General features: G+C 37.1%; 1 protein-coding gene across 1 annotated transcript in view; it reads right to left on the bottom strand.

Moving 5' to 3' along the window:
* PRTG (protogenin) overlaps positions 1 to 18,350 on the bottom strand; it is a 119,263-nt gene that overhangs the window by 10,822 nt on the left and 90,091 nt on the right. Inside the window, exons 12-15 of the mRNA XM_055319580.1 lie at positions 5,318 to 5,413; positions 4,489 to 4,675; positions 3,663 to 3,790; positions 2,085 to 2,255 (exon numbers count right to left, since the gene is read on the bottom strand). Of these exons, the coding sequence (XP_055175555.1) occupies positions 2,085 to 2,255; positions 3,663 to 3,790; positions 4,489 to 4,675; positions 5,318 to 5,413 (582 nt within the window). The remainder of the gene's footprint in view (positions 1 to 2,084; positions 2,256 to 3,662; positions 3,791 to 4,488; positions 4,676 to 5,317; positions 5,414 to 18,350) is intronic.

Genomic DNA, 18,350 nt, shown 5'->3' with positions numbered 1-18,350 from the left:
CTTAAACATAAAATCTTTTTAAAATAGATAAACAAAAATAAAAATAAAACTAGGTGGCTCAAACCCTTTATGTTATTTGCTCTCAAAAAAATAAACTCAACTGTTTTTTACCTATATTGTTTATTCCGTCCTTCATGAAATACCAGCATTAGTTATAAAAAAAGGTTCTCTACACTTAAAATGCAAAAGCTTTTTGCTGAGAATTTTTCCTAAAATCACAAGAGTAGGATAATGGCAAAAATAGATTTTTTTTCTCCCGTGGATGATTATATAGTTAGAAAGACTTATATAGATGTAAAAACCTGCAATTACAATCCATTTTACTACTGGGTCATCAATTAGGCAAAATGTTGTTTTCTGAGACTTGTCTGAAACTGACTAATGAGTGAGTACATTAAAAGGAACCAAAACAAAATACAGTTTCTTTTTTAAGCAGGTACAAATGAAGAGCTAAAGGGAAGAAGTGCTCATGTGATAAATCAGGTTAGCCAGTGGTCAAATGTGTCAATAAATCATTTTAGAATTAACTAAACCTGAATTATACATTTTAAAAATATTGTGGTAGTTTGGTAAGAATAATCGCCCCAAATAAATTGTACTCTCATCTATCCACAACCATGGGCAGTCCTCTCCCACACTAATGCTGGGCTTGCCTAATTTGCTTTGCCCAGTGGGACATTAGCAAATGTGATACAAGCAGAGGCTTGCAAAGCTTTGTACGTGCAGCGTCTTCCCTCTTTTCTTGATGTTAGAACTCTCTCTTGCTGTTTTTAAGCTACTCACACTCCGTTCACACTCTGTTGAAATCATGAGATGATTTCAGTCTCATGAGTGACCTCAGGAGAAACCAAAAGAAGTGCCCAGCTGATCCCAGTTCAAACTGCTGACTCACAGAACTGTGAGAGAATAGGCTGGCTAATTTTTAAAGTGGTTTGTTAGGTAGCAATAGATAATTCACGCAAATATAAAATTGTATTGCTGGCAGGTAGTCATTATTTTCAAGTCTTTTCAGTGACTAGGAAAGCACTACTTAGTGGGGCTTCTGCATAATGAAAAATATGAATGTATGACTATTAAAATTCCAACTAAAGTACACCATTTGTTTGTTTTACAATTGCACAGAGTTTTATATTACATCCACATAAGTGTCTTTAAAGTTTATCTTCTCAATTAGGTAAATATTCCCTTTAAAAGGTAAAATGTATGTATAAATGCCTAATACTGTAAAAATGTTTAGACTTTGGAGATGGCCAACAAATTTCCTTCTTGAAATCCTTCTGAAGCTTTTAATTGCCTGGCAAACCGTTCTTTTCCCAGTATGCATGTCTGAATGAAGAACGTGCCAAAATAATGAAGCTTTACTATTTATGCGATGGCCTATCTAAAAACTGGCATGTCGGCCTTGCCCAAATGGAAGATTCAAAAATATAAAAAGGATATAATGTTAAAAGTATGTAGTAAGAATGTTGAATATTTTAGAATTCAGTTTTTCCTAGCTAAAAAAAAATAGTGTTAAAACTTAAATTCCCTGTACTTAAGTGTATCCTGATATTCATATGGGTCGATTTATTTGTATACAGACCATTTTAGTATAAAGGTCTGCTCCCTTAAGCCAGATCTTCTTCCAGTGCTTGCTACTCCAGTGCAAGACATATCACCACCAGAAATCTAGTAATCAACTATAATAATTCTTCCTCCCTTACCCCATTCTTTCTCTACTTAAGCTACCAAGTACTGTCAATTTTATCTCTCTAGTATCTTTTGACCATCCACTCCTTTCCATCTCAGTAACCTAATCCAGGCTTATAGTTTCTTTCCTGGACCACTCTCATCACCTCCTAGTCTCTACATTACTTTTACCATCCCTCCTACACCAAACGTGTTCTATTCACAATAGTCATGAGTGATCTTTCTAGAATATGAATAAGATATTCATGCTTAAAGTATGCTAATGGTTTCCCAATGCTCTTTCAATAATTACTTCATAAATATAAATTCAAAACAAACTCTAGGTCCTTCTGTTTGCTTATCATCAATAATCTTACTTTTCATCCTCTTTGATAATTTACGATTATATTTATTACCTTCTCGGTGTAGGACCTGCCACTCTCCTGCAATCCAGGCCTTCCTGGATGCATATAAGATGGTATAGCGCGTCACTACAGTCTCTGGGCCATCAGGGGGTTTCCAAGAAACCAGAGCAGTGTCATCCTCTATCAATGTCACTTTTACTCCAACTGGTGGGCCTGCTGGTGCTGTGCACACATGTAGAAAATATTGTATTACCAGGATTAAATGGTGATAAATACTCAAATACCTAGCTGATAAACCGATACTCAGGAAAAAGAGTGTGAAAATCTAGAAACTGCTATAAAAACATCTCAGAATCACAGCTTTTACAAGTCATTAGTAATAAGAGTAAACTTCTATTTTTTTCTTCTTTTTCTGAGAGTTAATTTCATTTTTATAATGCTTAAAACATCCCCCCCCCAAAAAAAAGGGAAGAGATGGTAGATTTCTAGAATCTAGAATTTCTAGAATCTAGAATTTTAGGGCTTTTGATATTGTTTTGCCAAATTGATGACTAGAAAGGTTTACAATTCCACCAGTAGCACCCCAATAGGTACTGAATCTAAATTATGTTTCTTTCTTTTTTAAACACAACATTTTATTTATATATTCATGAGAGACACAGAGAGAGAGAGAGAGGCAGAGACACAGGCAGAGGGAGAAGCAGTCTCCATGCAGGGAGCCTGAGGTGGGACTCAATCCTGGGTCTCCAGGATCACGCCCTGCGCCGAAGGCAGGCGCTAAACCGCTGAGCCACATGGGCTGCCCAAATTATGTTTCTTACTAAAACGTACAGAATATATATTTCACTTGATCTAGGAAGCCACTGAAGAAAATAATTCTGAGACTAAAACATTTAGTTATTCTCTAAAAAATTGTGAATCGGTGATTTTACAAGGCTTATTATTAGACTAATAATTTATATCTGTGAAAGCAGGCAAGTCCTGGGATTTTAATTGACCCTATGTTTAACATAATATAAGCTAAAAGTGTGAAGAGTTGGCTTTTGGCACCACATCACATATGGAATATAGCCAGAAACACAGCCAAGAGGCCCTAGGCTCACTGAAATAAATTTCCTTCCTTTGCATAATTAGAATAGAGCTGCAACAGTCCTTATATAGATCACCTATTTGTTCACCCTCATTCTAGAGAAAAGGAAATGCAGGTCTATAAACATAAAATACCTTAGTGAGAGGCATAGGTAAGCTACAGAAATGGTGCTTGATAGGGTATCATCATAGCCACTGCAAAGTGCACAGCCAAGCCGCCACACACATTACTCCTAATGTGGGTTCCTAACATTATTAAATACACTATTCACTCACTTCCATTTTCAATTATTTGGGTACATTCTTGAACAGCACACCTGATTTTGGAAAATTTAGTGTTTCCTAAAGAGACACTAAATTTAAGTCCACTGGCTTGTGTGATAATATACAGTGAGAGGAAAAAAATTTACTATAATAAAAGAAAATAAATTTCACAAGAAACGAAACAAATGCATACAGGTCAACCAGGGTGGCAACCACGGTAGTATCTTTTTTAAAGCGACATCTCTCTTTTTTAAACATTTAGATAGATGTCTTTACCTTCTGGAAGCGTAGAATGGTAGACTACGGGACTCCAGGGACTGGAAAGCTGATCCACATGCAGTCGTACAGCAAATTCATATTTGGTGTTTGGTTCTAGACCTTGAACCAACATATGAGTTTCTGATCTATAAAATATGTAATGAAGTTGTTAATGCTGGTCATACATTGCTTCTAAAAGATTATCAGTATTTCAGTCAATACAGGTAAGCATACTGTTATAATTTATTACCTCATTTTCTTTAAAAGAATTTTTTAGACTAAAAAAGCAAACATATTTGACCACCTGAATACTATTTAGTATTATCCTATAGAAAGTAGCCTACAAATTGCCTCTCTGACAGGAAACTATGATATTAGCAGTATAAAAATATCCCAACACAAAGGGATAAGGGATTTCCTCCGAAATACTGGAAGTCAAATAATTCTTTTAAACCGTAATGATGGGCATTTTTCTAACTGCAACCAAGAAAACAGAATAAGATTTATTTTTTGATCCCAGGGTGAAAGTGGTCTTTTGTTTTTTCCTTTAAACATGCTACCTTTAGCCACTTGAAAGTATTAATAGCTTCTTGCCTAATCTTGCTGCATGAGGCTGAGGAAACAAAAAAATAAAATAAAATAAAAATCACTTACAGAAACTAAATGTCAAAAAAATGTAGTTTTCAGAACTGAATATGGTAAAGATGCAAAATTCCCAGCCATTTTATAAGTAAGGTAAGTCCTGAGACAGATGCTTACAGCTAAAGGTCAAGCTGGCCCAAGATAAAATAAATGTGAATGAAGTGAAGAGCAAAGAAAACCAACATTAATAAAATCTACATACGTTTGAAGGTATAGAACCAAAGAAGCATTCTGTAGGCCGACAGGGTTACAGCGGATGGTGTAGTTAATTATTTGTGCAGTGGTGAACGCAGGCCTCCTCCAGTGCAGGAAGATGGAAGATGAGGTGTTAGCCTTCGCATAGAGATGGTGAGGTGGTGGTGGAGGAGGAACCATGCGATCACGAACAGCTATTGAAAAAGACAACGTTAATTTACCGCATGGCATAATATTATTATAGAAAGTGGCAAAATGATAAAAATCACAATTCTCCACCCTATTAGTTGACTTTAGGTTCTCCTTCCATTAAAGAGGTTCATAGATACATCTCGGATGTATTATTCAATTCTGAGCAACTCTTCCAAGAGTTAGATGAGGAATCACATATTATCAATACTTAGATGGTAGAACAGAAGCACCAAGAAGTCAAACTACTAGCCAAAGACATTCAGAAGGCCAACGATGGACTTACAACTACACTGAGACCTCTTCAATAGCAATAAAACAAAACAGGTCTTAGCAGCAGTAAAACTGAAGGTGACTGGAAGCAAATAACCTCAAGATTAGAGCACGTAGGTATTCAGGGCTATTTTTCTGTTACATTTCTAATGGTTTTCTGCTTGCAAAAGTAAAATAGGTTTTTATAATTAAATACATCTCACTTAAATATTTATTTTGAGCATGTACTTGTTCAAGACAATATGTTAGGTGCCATGGAAAATATAAAACCACCAATGATTCCATGTAGTAATGAGACTTAAATTTACAGAAGGAAGAGGAGAACAAGGCCTGTGAACCATAGAGTGACGTGAGCTACCATAACTCTTACTTACACACGCATCCCGGAGTGCTGACGGTCTGATCAGCCTGATAACCATCTTCTATGTTATTATAAGCCAGCAGCCTCACATGATACTTTCTTCTGGGGTCTATAAAGAAATTGACAGGTAATAATTTGGTCCAGCCCTCTAGATATCAGTCCTTTAGAGCCTTTGTAGATTTTGGTTTAAAAATCTTTTGGATACTGGGGTGCCTGGGTGGCTCAGCAGATGAGCGAGCATCTGCCTTTGGCTCAGGTCATAATCCCAGGGTCCTGGGATGGAGTCTTGCAACAGGCTCCTCAGAGAGAGCCTGCTTCTCCCTCTACCTATATCTCTGCCTCTATCTCTGTGTCTCTCGTGAATAAATAAATAAAATCTTAAAAAATATATACATAAAAATAAAAATCTTTTGGGTGCATAACAGTTCTAAGTAAAATGAGATTTTTTTCCTTGCTCTATCTCACATAATGACTCAGCAATTCACCTTAGTATGACATTGCTACTGTGACTGTTTCCCAGTGATTTACAATTGTACTTAACCTCGCTTCAAACAATTACGTTACCACTGTAACTCTCCCTCTTCCTCCTCAACTGGCCAGAGATAGATTCTTGATTCTAAAAGCCCTGGGAGTCACCTGATGGATCACATGTAAGAGATGACATTACAGAGACGTTTTTTGTTTAGTTATTTGAAGGTTGGCTACCTTAAAAAACATGGAACTCAAAGTGAGAATATTTTCCCCCTCAAAGGTAAGGATAATTGTAATTGTCATCCTTTAGTACCTTTAAAAAGTTTTAAAACCACGTGTTATTCAGATTTATTTCTACATGTGCCCTTTCCATAAACCTATTTTCAAGTTGACAGCTAAATTCACCAAGAAAGAGGAGCTGGAGCTCCCTCTACTGGTGCTAACTGTCGCAATATGAAAATCAAAGTCCATCCCATACATACAGAAACTAAAATTTTTCAGGTTTTTAAGGAAATAAGTGGTTATACATTTAAAATTTTTTTTAGTATTTGTGGTTATACATTTTAAATCACATATTTTAGAGCATATTCAAGAAGTTTTAATGATAGAGATACATTTAAATATAACTGTTTATGAAAACAGTTACCTAGAGAGTACTTCCTTAGGACAAAAGTAAATACCTATTGAGAAATAATGTATTTCTTTTTTTCTCCCCAGTTTTGCTGAGGTGTAGTTGGTGAATAGAAATTGTATATATTTAAGGTATATGAGTTGCTGTTTGACCTATGTATACGTTATGACGTGATTTCTACAATCTAGAAATAAACATATTCCATCATCTCACATAGTTACCATTTTTGTGTGGGTATGTGTGTTGAAAACAAGATCTATACTCATAGTAAATCTCAAGCATATAATATAGTATTGATTACTATTGTCACTATGCTGTGTACATCAGATATCCAGCACTTACTCATCTTGCATAAGTGCAACTTTGCATCCTTGAGCAACATCTCACATATCCCCCACCCCTGACCGGAGCCCCTGCCAACCACCATTCTACTCTATGCTTCTATGGGTTCAATTATTTTGGATTCCATACATTAGTGAAATCATGCAATAACTGTCTTTTTCTCTCTGGCTTATTTCACTTAGCATAATATCTTCTAGGTTCATTCATCTTGTGAAATGGCAGGATTTCCTTCCTTTTTAAGGCTGAATAATATTCCACAGTGTATATAAGCCATATTTTCTTTATCCATTCACCTGCCAGCAGACCCACATGGGGTATAGAGATTACTTAAATAAATAAACTTTAAAAATAAAAATAAATAAAAATTCAAAAATAAAATGTGAGGTTTATTAAACTTTCCAAAATAATTTAAATCTGTACATTTTAAAAACTGATATATTCTATTAATATTCAAATGCATTAAAACTATGTCCTAAAATATCAAATTTTTATTTCTGTTTCTATTCATTTGACAAAATTAAAACCACAAGAAGAAAAATTTATATAATTTAGAACATTTCTATACTTTTTAGATAGGAAGTAGGAAGACTAATATTTTATTTTATCATAGAAACTGGTTTTTGATACTTTGTTTTATTTGAGTAACACAAAACTTCTGTAAGTGTTCTTCCCATTCTATAGACTGTGGTACCAAGGTGTTAAGTACCAGGTCCAGTGTTACACAAAGCTAAATTAAGTACTTGTGGATATTTCTATCACAAAGAACACACAGTATCCTTTAAATTTACACAAATACATGTGCTTTTGTCACAGCAGGTAAGTTTGTCATAATCAATTTTAAAATAAAAATATTTTCAAACACTTTATAAAATAATTAGAGAAAACACAGAAATACATTTGGATTTCATTACTCAAATGATTTCCAACATTAAGCCCTGACATTCTAAGATTCAAAGATTTCTGTTCAGGTTAATGGCAACTTAATTTGAATCTGTGTTCTTCTTTCTTTCCTCCTAACATACTGTTGAACTCATTAGTTAACTGAATCCTGAGTGCCATCTTACAAATACTCCCTCTGAATGGTTACAAATGGAATTCATTTGGCCCTCTGCAGTCTAGTTCTTCACACATATTTCTTTATTCTGTTTCTACTCAATCAGAAGAGTCTCTTTAGGAAAACCTTGTGAATGTAGAACATCATGCCAGGAATTAGGAGATACAGAAAAAGGATGGATGAAACAGAGTTTGCCCAAAGTAGCTCACATTCTCAGGGAATGTGATAAGGTCAGCTCTTACAGAAAGCTGATTTTGATGAGGGTTGTGAGTATGGGTGGAAAGATTAATCTTTTTTTCACTGTGCAAACAATCAATCAACACTTCATGAATATTTTTCTGTAATGGCTATTTATTTTTAGTCCTAAAATCAATTCTTCATTTTCCCTTCTTTGTCTTTAAAAAAAATGAGTTGCTTACATTAAATTTTAAATCCCAAATTAACCTTTTCTTGTTGATCAGAATCAGTCATGTGTCCTGAGAAAATGAGAGAACAGCACACCTAGCACCTGTACAACCCACTCAGCACTGCAACAACCCAGTTCGAAGAGGAGCAGCTCTTCTGGCACCCATCTGGAAATCATCCAAGTTGCCAGAGCAACCATCTCCAATGCTGGGCTCCTTCCCCTACTGTTTCCATGAGGTCAGGAAAAGGCAAACCATTAGGCTGACAGATCAAGTACATCAGGTGCATGAGATTCCTTTCCATCCATTTCTTTCCATTCCATTCCACTTCTATCTATTCCTTTCTATCCATTCCTATCTATCTTGCACGGAAAAGGTATAACAAGAGCCAGGATAATTTTGGAAACTGTTTTACTGGAAAAAATTAAGGAGAAGGAAAGCCCATTTAAAGTCTGTTCAGGGGCTCTTGGGTCAGTTAAGCATCTGCATCAGCTCGTCATGATCCCAGGGTCCTGAGATCAAATCCTGCATTGGCTCCTTGCTCAGCAGAGAGCCTGTTTCTCTCTCTCCCTTTGCCCCTCCCCCTGTTTGTGCTCTCAATCTCTCCGTCTCTCTCTCAAATAAGTAAAATCTTTAAAAAAAATATGTCCACATGTGATCAATTCTTTATGTTCTCCAAAGAATCTCATTTAACAAAATTAAAGTGTCAGGTTGGGGGTCAAACTGAGCAGCAGGCCATGTGCATTTGCCATGTGCTTCTCTTAGGCTATGAGAAATATGACTCCAACCTCAAAATCTAGTCACCTTATTATTTTGGTTTGTTAATACAGAGACCCTGAAACAACATGTTGTAGCACAAGTCCTAAAACTCTACAGTTCTGAAAAGACCCTCCAACGCATAAAGGACAAAGCAGAGTCCCAGGATCAACACTGCAAAATGCCACAGGGAACCATTTCCAAGAACTGCTAACAGTCCCTCTTGAATCAAGCATTGCCACGTATGTGGTGCTTGGTTCCACAAGACTCAGCAGATGTAGGCTCTGTGGTTTAGGGGGAAAAATAGCAGAGTCAGAAAGAGCAGCCACAAAGAATACTACAGACCTTCTCAAAACCCAGTAAGAGGAAAAAGAAGAAAGGGAAAGAGGGGAGAGAGTTGGTCCCATTTTCTTCAAAACTCAACACAAGAGGCATAAAAATCACTCATTGGGGCTAATTCTTAATGGTCTCAGGGATGATGGCTCAGACAGGTAGTATTTGCATTTATGGTTAAACTTAAAGATTTAGCAAAATATAAAGATGGAGGGTCAGGAATGAAAACTGAAAAATTTAACACAAACCTCCAGTGAGTGTCTGCTTAAGTTAACATAATCATGGTCCCAGCCAAATTAACTTAAACTTTAATTATGGAGTCAACATTTGGCCAAAAAATGAAGATCTCCTTCCTAACATTGCTATGACTACACTCCTCTCTTCTCTGGCTCTAGGACTTGCCTTATCTTATTTCCTTCCTGATTCATTCTCACCACTAACTCTTCCACTTGAGTTTGTCTCACTTGAGAAGAAATCAGAACCAGAGGTCTGGTTAGCCAAGAAAGATTCACAGGTTATCAAATATTTATCAAATGCCTACTAAAAGACACTATATGAAGACTCAACAATTAGAAAGCTGTAATTCTTGGGGTGCCTGTCTGGCTCAGTCGGAAGAGCATGTGACTCTTGATCTCAGGCTTGTGAGCTCCATTCTGAGTGTAGATATTACTTAAATACATTTTTTTAAAATAAAGTAAAAATAAAAAAGAAAGCCATAATTCGTGCTTTTAATTTCAATCTACCAGAGTACAGATGGACAAATTAATATTCTGTAAATATTATTTACTAACTGTATAGACTTGAGCACTTGAGCACATTTTGTAGTTTTCTAAGCCTTGTTTATTATCATTTGGAAAAAGACAAATAATCCCTTACAGGAATTTTAAGAGTATTAAATGAAATCATGGCTATTAAGGACTTCATACAGTTCCTACAATTAGTAATCACACAGTATTATAATTGTTGTTTTTATAATGAGGAAAGTTGCCCAGGAGAACAGAAAAGCTACTACCAAAAATATAGTACACTTAAATGTGGGAATCATCTTTGTAAAGGCAAATAAATATCAAGGATGTTCATTCATACAACAAGGTCTGGAATCCAGAATGTCAGTAAGTGAGCTGTTGGCAAATACTAAAGCTGAGCTTGAACTATTCTCTGTCCTCAATATTCCCTGGTTTGTGGATCAGGCAAAGGCTCTCAAGTGTGTGTCTGACTTGTATATATGATTGAAGGAGCTGTGTCCTGTGTTTATGGCCACAAGAATGCTTGCTATTAAAAAAAAAAAAAAAAGAATGCTTGCTGTTTTGGCAACCATGTCACATGGTGCATAATCCTCTCAGTTTCAAATTCACCTTCACCCACGTCTTCCATGTTAATTTAATAATCTCTCATCTGCTAGCAAAGAAACTACCTGATGATATAAAAGCTTGAGAAAACAACATAATAGACTTCTTCCCCAGTGGAAGAATAGCAGATTGTTTCATGAACTGGAAATATGGAAGTTGGAGGGCTAGCATCAGCAACAGCAAGCAGATGGAGACAACAAATTCATTCATTCTGTTAATTATATCCAGTTTTAATAATTATGTATTTATTACCCTCAATGAAGAAGAAAAAAGTTTAAAAAAATGAGATTTTCTGTAATGCCAAGTCTTTTAAAGATGTACTGATCAAGGACCTAAATTTCATTCTAAAAGCCCCTGATTCAGGCAGCCCAGGGGGGCTCAGCGGTTTAGCACCGCCTTCAGCCCAGGGCCTGATCCTGGAGACCCGGGATCAAGATCAAGTCCCACATCGGGCTCCCTGCATGGAGCCTGCTTCCCGCTCTGCCTGTGCCTCTGCCTCTCTCTCTCTCTCTCTCTCTCTCTCTCTCTGTGTGTGTGTGTGTGTGTCTCATGAATAAATAAAACCTTTTTTAAAATAAAAAATAAAAAAGCCCCTGATTTAAGAATACTCTCTCTGTGTCTCTCATGAATAAATAAAACCTTTTAAAAAATAAAAAATAAAAAGCCCCTGATTTAACAATAATAGTGCATTAGCTGTATCTTTATACATTTTAAGTAACCTTCAAAAAATTTTGCTATAATACAAACAATTTTCATTGCAACATGTTCCCAAAGGCCACAAAACAGCAAAAAAACTCCAGGATTTTACTTGAATAACTTGCACTTCTTTTATAGACCACTAGATGGCACCTGTGTGCATGTACGGAGCGTATTGGCCCCCCTCATCCCGCTACTGAAGGTGGGAGCTATTCAGGTACCAGCTGAAACTATAGAGCAATTCAAACAAGTATGCACGGAATAGGGCTATTGCTTAAGTTTCAGCAAAAGAAGGTCTGTATGAAATGCAAACAGTGAAAAGGAAGAAGGGTGACTTAGATCAGTACTTGCCATATATATAAATATTTCACATGGGGTTTAAAAAACTGTGTGCTAGATTTTGCTTTTGTCACCTGAGCTCTACAGAGAAGGATGCTGAGACAAACAAGGCAACTTTCCTAATGACTCAGCACTACTCTGAAGCTAAGAGATAGTCTAGCACAACAGGGAAGGTCTCAGATGTCAGGCCCAGGCTGCCTGGATTCCAGTACTAGCTAGGCCATTACTGTGCAACCTGGGGAAGTTATTTTCACTCTCTGCATCTTGGTTAAAATCAATTATAAGATGGGTAATGATGATGATAACAGAATCTACCTCTCAAGGCTGTTGGGAAGAGGAAATCAATTCACAGAAAGTGTCTACCTGAGCACCAGTGTATAACAATAATATACTAATAAAAATGTCAAAAGTAATAAAATAATTACTAGCAGCATCACATTACTCCTAATTCCTGCTCCCTCCCAGGTAGAAGGGCAGGCTGGCATAGTGTTTAAAGGATAGACTCTGGAACAAGACTACTTGGGTTTGAACTGATAAAATGGGGATTAGATGGATTTATATTTATAAAATGCTTTTTTAAAAAAGATTTTATTTATTTATTTATTCATGAGAGACAGAGAGAGAGGGCACCGGGGCTGCCCTACAAAATGCTTTTTTAAAATGCCTGGCACAGTACTAAATAAATGACTATAGAGGAGAGGCTTGGTTGGAGAATTAGAGGATTTGAATTTTAATCTTAGATTTAGTAGCTGTGTGGCTGCAAAAGGCAGTCCGCTGGAAGTTGGTTTCCTCATCTTTAAGATTAGCAAGTTGAAATATATCAGTTGTTTTCAAATTTGTTTAGGTAATAGTGTATTAGGGAAGCTAATTAGGGAAGACAGAGGTACAAGCAAGTATCATGCAAGACAGGAATAACTACAGCAAAGAGATTTGTTAAGACTAAGCGAATTCAAAAGAAGGAAAGGTTACAAGTAGTTTTTTATTGTGGGGGAGGAGGGCTTCATTGAAGGAGTCATGCGAGCAGAACTGGACCTTACAGTAAGAATAGGGAAGAAGAGATTAAGGCCAAGGAAAGAATACAAGCAAAGGCTCAAGGACAAGAATATGTGGATCAGGGATGAGTAGTGGGGAAAAGTTTGGCACGGGTACATGAGTGAAGATCACGCAGAAAAGTTAGGCTGGGGGTAGATCTCAGAGAGCTTTGAGAACCAGGTTAGCCATTGTGGATTTTGTTATATAGATACAAAAGATGGCTTGACTAAATGGAATTGTTGAGAGAAGGGATTAATGAGGAGTCAGAAAGCTCCCAAGTTTCCAGCCTGGGTGGACCAACAGAAATGGAAGAAGACTCGCAGAGTCAAGGACATGCTGAATCAGAGATGCCAGAGGAACATGCACGTGAAGCTGTTGAGCAGGTGAGAAAGCGTGGGCTGGAGCTGGCAGTGAGGATGGAGAACTATAGTCAACAGTCATGTACACGGAGGGCAGGGTACCAAGGAGGAAAGACAGCAGGGACTAGAAAGCTGGGCGGCAAGTGGTGTTAAGGAGTCATGAGGAGAACAAGGAAAGTAAAATATCATGGAAGCCATGAGAAGACCAGCTGACACTGTCCAGTGGTACTGAGAAGTCACTGATTACCCTCAGTGACATCTGGTATCTAGGTCCTTTAAGAGAGTAAATTCATCAGGAAAGTGTGGGGTTGGCGGGTAGCAGAAAACATGGACTTAAGTAGCAGGGAAGTAGGGATAGAGCTATAAAGGAGAATGAAAATGAAAATTAATTATTTTCTGACATGTACCAAAATGTTAATAGTGCTATCTAGCTCTATATGGTAAAATTTTTAGTTATTTTGCTTCCTATATTTCTGTTTACAATAAATATGAATTGCTTCAGTAATAATAAAATAGTCAAGAATTATTGGAGGAAATTATCTTTTATATGCCAACAAGCTACTATATACTTTATATGCATTATCTTAAATAATCCTACAACAGCCTTATATATTACTAATATTTTATATAGGGATGGCTGGGTGGCTTAGTGGTTGAGTGTCTGCTTTCAGCTCAGGTAGTAATCCCGAGAGTCCTGGGATGGAGTCCCGTATGAGGCTCCCTATGGGGAGCCTGCTTCTCTCTCTGCCTATGTCTCTGTCTCTCTCACGAATAAATAAGTAAAATCTTTTAAAAAAAATTTTTATATAGATAAGGATAACTTCTACTTAAATAAAATAGCTTTCATCTCAAAATTAAGCATTTTTCTGTACAGAATATCCAAAACTGTATTTCAAACTTTCCACATTCTTCAGTATGTTAGAAATAACTGAAACTTGTTTTAGTGCTTCAAAATCATCTTTCTTAGCATCAATTACTCTATTTCCACAGCACAGAGCAGTTGGTTTCTTTGCTTTTAACTTATTTTTGTTGACCTTAAGCTCCAATTCTGTTTCTAGGCCTATTTTCTCAAAGCCAGGGGCCCTGTAATCACTAATGTTAGAGAAGCCAGATAGCAAAACATGTGATAACATGTGTAAATTAAGAGAACACTTTCTAAAGAACGGTATCATTTCTTAATGAATGGCTTTAAGACTTAAACCCCTTTTTCGGGATGTCTAGGTGGCTCAGCAGTTTAGCCCCTGCCTTTGGTTCAGGGCATGATCCTAGAGTCCCAGGATCGAGTCCCACGTCGAGCTCCCTGCATGGGGCCTGCTTCTCCCTCAGCCTGTGTCTCTGACTCTGTGTCTCTCATGAATAAATAAAATCTTTTAAAATTAGAAAAAAAAACCTTTTTGGCTCATTTCTGGGTTTTAGGTTATCTCTGAAGTAGGCCCTGAATAAATGAGTGACATGAATGTACATTCAAAGTAGTTAAATACACAGTAGAACAAAAATAGAATAACCAGAGATGTAACATTAAAGAAAAAAGTAAGGAGAAAACACTTAAGAATTCCAATCTTATCAGATTTTGTTCATCGTTCTGCCCTTAAACTTCTTGAGGATACAAAAGATAAAAACTAATAGGTTCAGTTGGTAGGAGGTTCCCACGGTAGGAGGTTCCCACACCACACTTTCTCCCAAACACTGAAGACCAAGTGTTCTATGATAGAAGATAAACTGAGACAGCAAAACTGATAGACATCCATTCAAACTCCACAGATTCTTTGTTGTAATACTAACACTTCTAGAAATTTGGTTTCCTGGAAAATGTATAATAGAAAACTATTATTTATCAAGTATATAGCTGTGGACCAACAAAAAGAGATAGCATTGGGGTCATGAAAACCAGGCCTTTGTTTCCTTCAGCTGCTGTGTTGGTGACATTCCAGAAGCCTTGAAAAGAGTCGGGCTGGAGTGGACAGGTCCAGGGTAGATAAAATTAAGAAAACATTTGAGGTCAGGACCATGAAAAAACTTTTATCTGACATGAATAATGCCACTTCTGGCATTGTTTCTAAAATCCAAATCTAGGTTAAGACTTAATGAGTTTTATTCCCCATCCTTCTATGGAAACTTCTCAGGTGGTGGGGCAAAAGTCTTCCTAGGACCCAAAGGAAGATAAAGTACTTGCTTCTACTTTGGGACAGTCCTTGCCACTTGGTTCAATTTAGACATGGAACATGTTTAGTAAGACATCTTAAGAAAATACAAAGCAGGGGATCCCTGGGTGGCTCAGCGGTTTAGCGCCTGCCTTTGGCCCAGGGCGTGATCCTGGAGTCCTGGGATCGAGTCCCACGTCGAGCTCCCTGCATGGAGCCTGTTTCTCCCTCTGCCTGTGTCCTCTGCCTCTCTCTCCCTCTCTCTGTGTCTCTCATGAATGAATGAATGAACAAATGAATAAATAAATAAGAAAGAAAATACAACGCATTACTTTAAAAATCACTACTTACTACTTTAAATTATTTACTTAAAATACCAGTATAGAAAGCTTTGCTAATGTTAGCCACAAAGTGTCACAATTAAGATGGCTACAAAGCATTAAAGAAATCAAACAAATTAGACTATATTTGCAGAGGTAAGTAGCAATCTGAAAATCTGCTGATACAAAATCATCACATGTGAAGTCCGGAAATGTTAAATTAGGAAACCCTCAAAATAAGTAAGAAAGGTGAAATTCTGAAGGATGAAACCTAGTATCTGGCCCAATGTCCACTTTTAATTTAATCTTTTGTGCTACAAGGTTTTGTGTGAGTCTTTTCAGTGCCATTGTTCCCCTGTGGTTGGACTAGAGAGCCCCTTGGTCTGGCTAGCCAGGGTGACTGCACTGCCCCCAAGCCTGTCCCTCAAACACAATACCCCCCATATAATTATTCAGAGAAGAGGCCAACAGTATGACTGCTGTGACACCTGGGTCACGGCCTCTGACACAAGATCTGGGGCCAGCCCAAGTCTGGTCCAGCAGCAGAGGAGCAGGAAAAATGCTAAGGGGGAAGGGTGGGAAAGAAAAGCAGAGTGGAATACTCTGCTTTAAAATGCTATGTTTAAGCACAGTAACAAAAACACAAATCATATGTAAAAAATGTGATTTGTGTTCATGTTATCCAAACCTTGTTAGATTGTATGTTTCTCTGAGAGAAACCTTAGAGAGACGAGAGCAGGCCTCTTTCAAGTGGGAATTCTTTGTTTTCTATCATCAGACTTACATTAGGATGGAAAAAGTTAACTCATGATGGTTAAAACAATGCCTGACATGAATGTGCTCGTATGCTAATTTAAAAAGGTTTTTTTGGCTAAAATAATGTAACTTTTACTTAAAGCCTAGTTTAAAATTTTATTCTTTGTTTATAAACTGAATTTCTATAAGGAATTAATGATAAATATTTGTCACATCCATTTTAAATTTAAAGGATTTTTGTCAGTGATCCCTATGCCAAAATGTTATGTCTGTTCTGTGATAATACACATATTTGAATGTAATATAGACACGTTGGCAGATGGAGTGTGCAATCCCCCACTGCCCAAATTTCCCCGTGTTCTGTGTAACAACTCTCTATTGAAGCTGATGGTAGAGTATTTGTCTAAACCTGAAATGACTCAGTCCCTTTTGTTCTGCCCCCCCTGAAGGGCCTTAAGACAAATAACACCTCTCACTCCCAGTGAAAACATCCCCTCTCCTACTGAGTTTAGGATAATTTAGAGGAAAGTTCTTTGTATGTGACATTTGAGAATCAGTTTCTTATCAAAATAAGTACATCCTACTCATAATTTCTCTTTTAAACACCACCCCTCTGAAAAACTGAGATTGTTTTTGCAAAATCCAGAAGCAAATGGCTTTTTCAATCATACTGCCTTCACTAATATTTTGGTCATGTTATTTTTTGAACACGAGATTTCAGTTTTATACATCTATCAAGCTTTCAAGACTTCTTGTAAAAACTATTTTTCATTTTTGACAAATGCATTACTTGAGGTTGTCTGGATAAGAAATATTTGGTGTTGAAGATTTCTACTTGAACATTGCCATGAATGAATTTGATTTACATCCAAACCCTGAAAAACAAAACCTCCCACAAACATGTTTTTTTTTTTTATCCTTTATATTATTTTCTTATGACACTCCTTTCGTGAATCCTTGCGGAAGAAAGACACCTCACGGGTCCAATTTTGTAAGATGAGAGAGCCACGGAGTCTCTCCACCACATAACCAATTAGTGGAATTATGCCAGTGGTTGATATTGTCTAGGGGTGGGGAGGAGAAGGTGGCAAACTCCAGAAGAGCAGTGGGGCTTGACTTTCCCCAAATTTAGGATAGCTTTATGTGAACAGTACTAATAAGACTGGTCTACATATATGTTCCTGAATAACTTAAAAGTGAATATAATGGAACAATGGCTGATTATAAGAATTCAGAATTACAAGATTAAAAAATGTGTTAGAAGGCAGCCCAGGTGGCTCAGTGGTTTAATGCCTGCCGTCAGCCCGGGGCGTGATCCTGGAGTCCCGGAATCGAGTACTGCGTCCGGTTCCCTGTATGGAGCCTGCTTCTCCCTCTGCCTGTGTCTCTGCCCCTCTCTGTGTGTCTCTCATGAATAAATAAATAAAATCTTTTTAAAAAGTGTGTTAGAATGGGGAGGAACATGCAGCTTCCTAGGACAATTAAGAGGCTATAAAGATTACAAATAAAGTTTACTTAAGAAAATGAAGTAAATTACTTTAATTATGTTGATATTTCTATCATGAGCAATCTTTACCCTAAAAACATCCAAGTACTTGACTTATGATACTGTATCTGGCTTAGCATTTGTTTAAGTAGCTGCTCTGTCTGCCAACACACTCATGCTGTCTCACATACATCACTGCCTTACAAACAATATTTTCATAGACTGACAGAGAGAGCCTATTCATGACAACCAAACTTCCCCTGAAGCCATGAAATAAATTTCCTTCCAGGACTAACATTTCTCTGTTTCACTGTCATGGGCTTGCCATGCCATTTTGACCCTTTTGTGAGGCAACATGAAAATACCATCTATCATCTCCTGAACCGCAGCGACTTGGTCGGAGGTGCACAGTTTCATTGCAAAAACATCTGTGGTTTGATAACCATTCCTCCAAATCTCAGCCCTCGGCAGTTAAAAGCATGCTTACAAGATGGGAAGGATGCAGGTAGACAGCTTGAAACCAATCTTAAATTTCTTCTCAAGTGGGAAATGCATGCCAGTGAAATATCAGCCTCAT

Source organism: Nyctereutes procyonoides, unplaced genomic scaffold (assembly GCF_905146905.1).
Source record: "Nyctereutes procyonoides isolate TBG_1078 unplaced genomic scaffold, NYPRO_anot_genome, whole genome shotgun sequence".
Classification (NCBI taxonomy): Eukaryota; Metazoa; Chordata; class Mammalia; order Carnivora; family Canidae; genus Nyctereutes; species Nyctereutes procyonoides.
The sequence above is the reverse complement of the archived record's forward strand: the minus strand, read 5'-3'. Positions and strand labels throughout refer to the sequence as shown.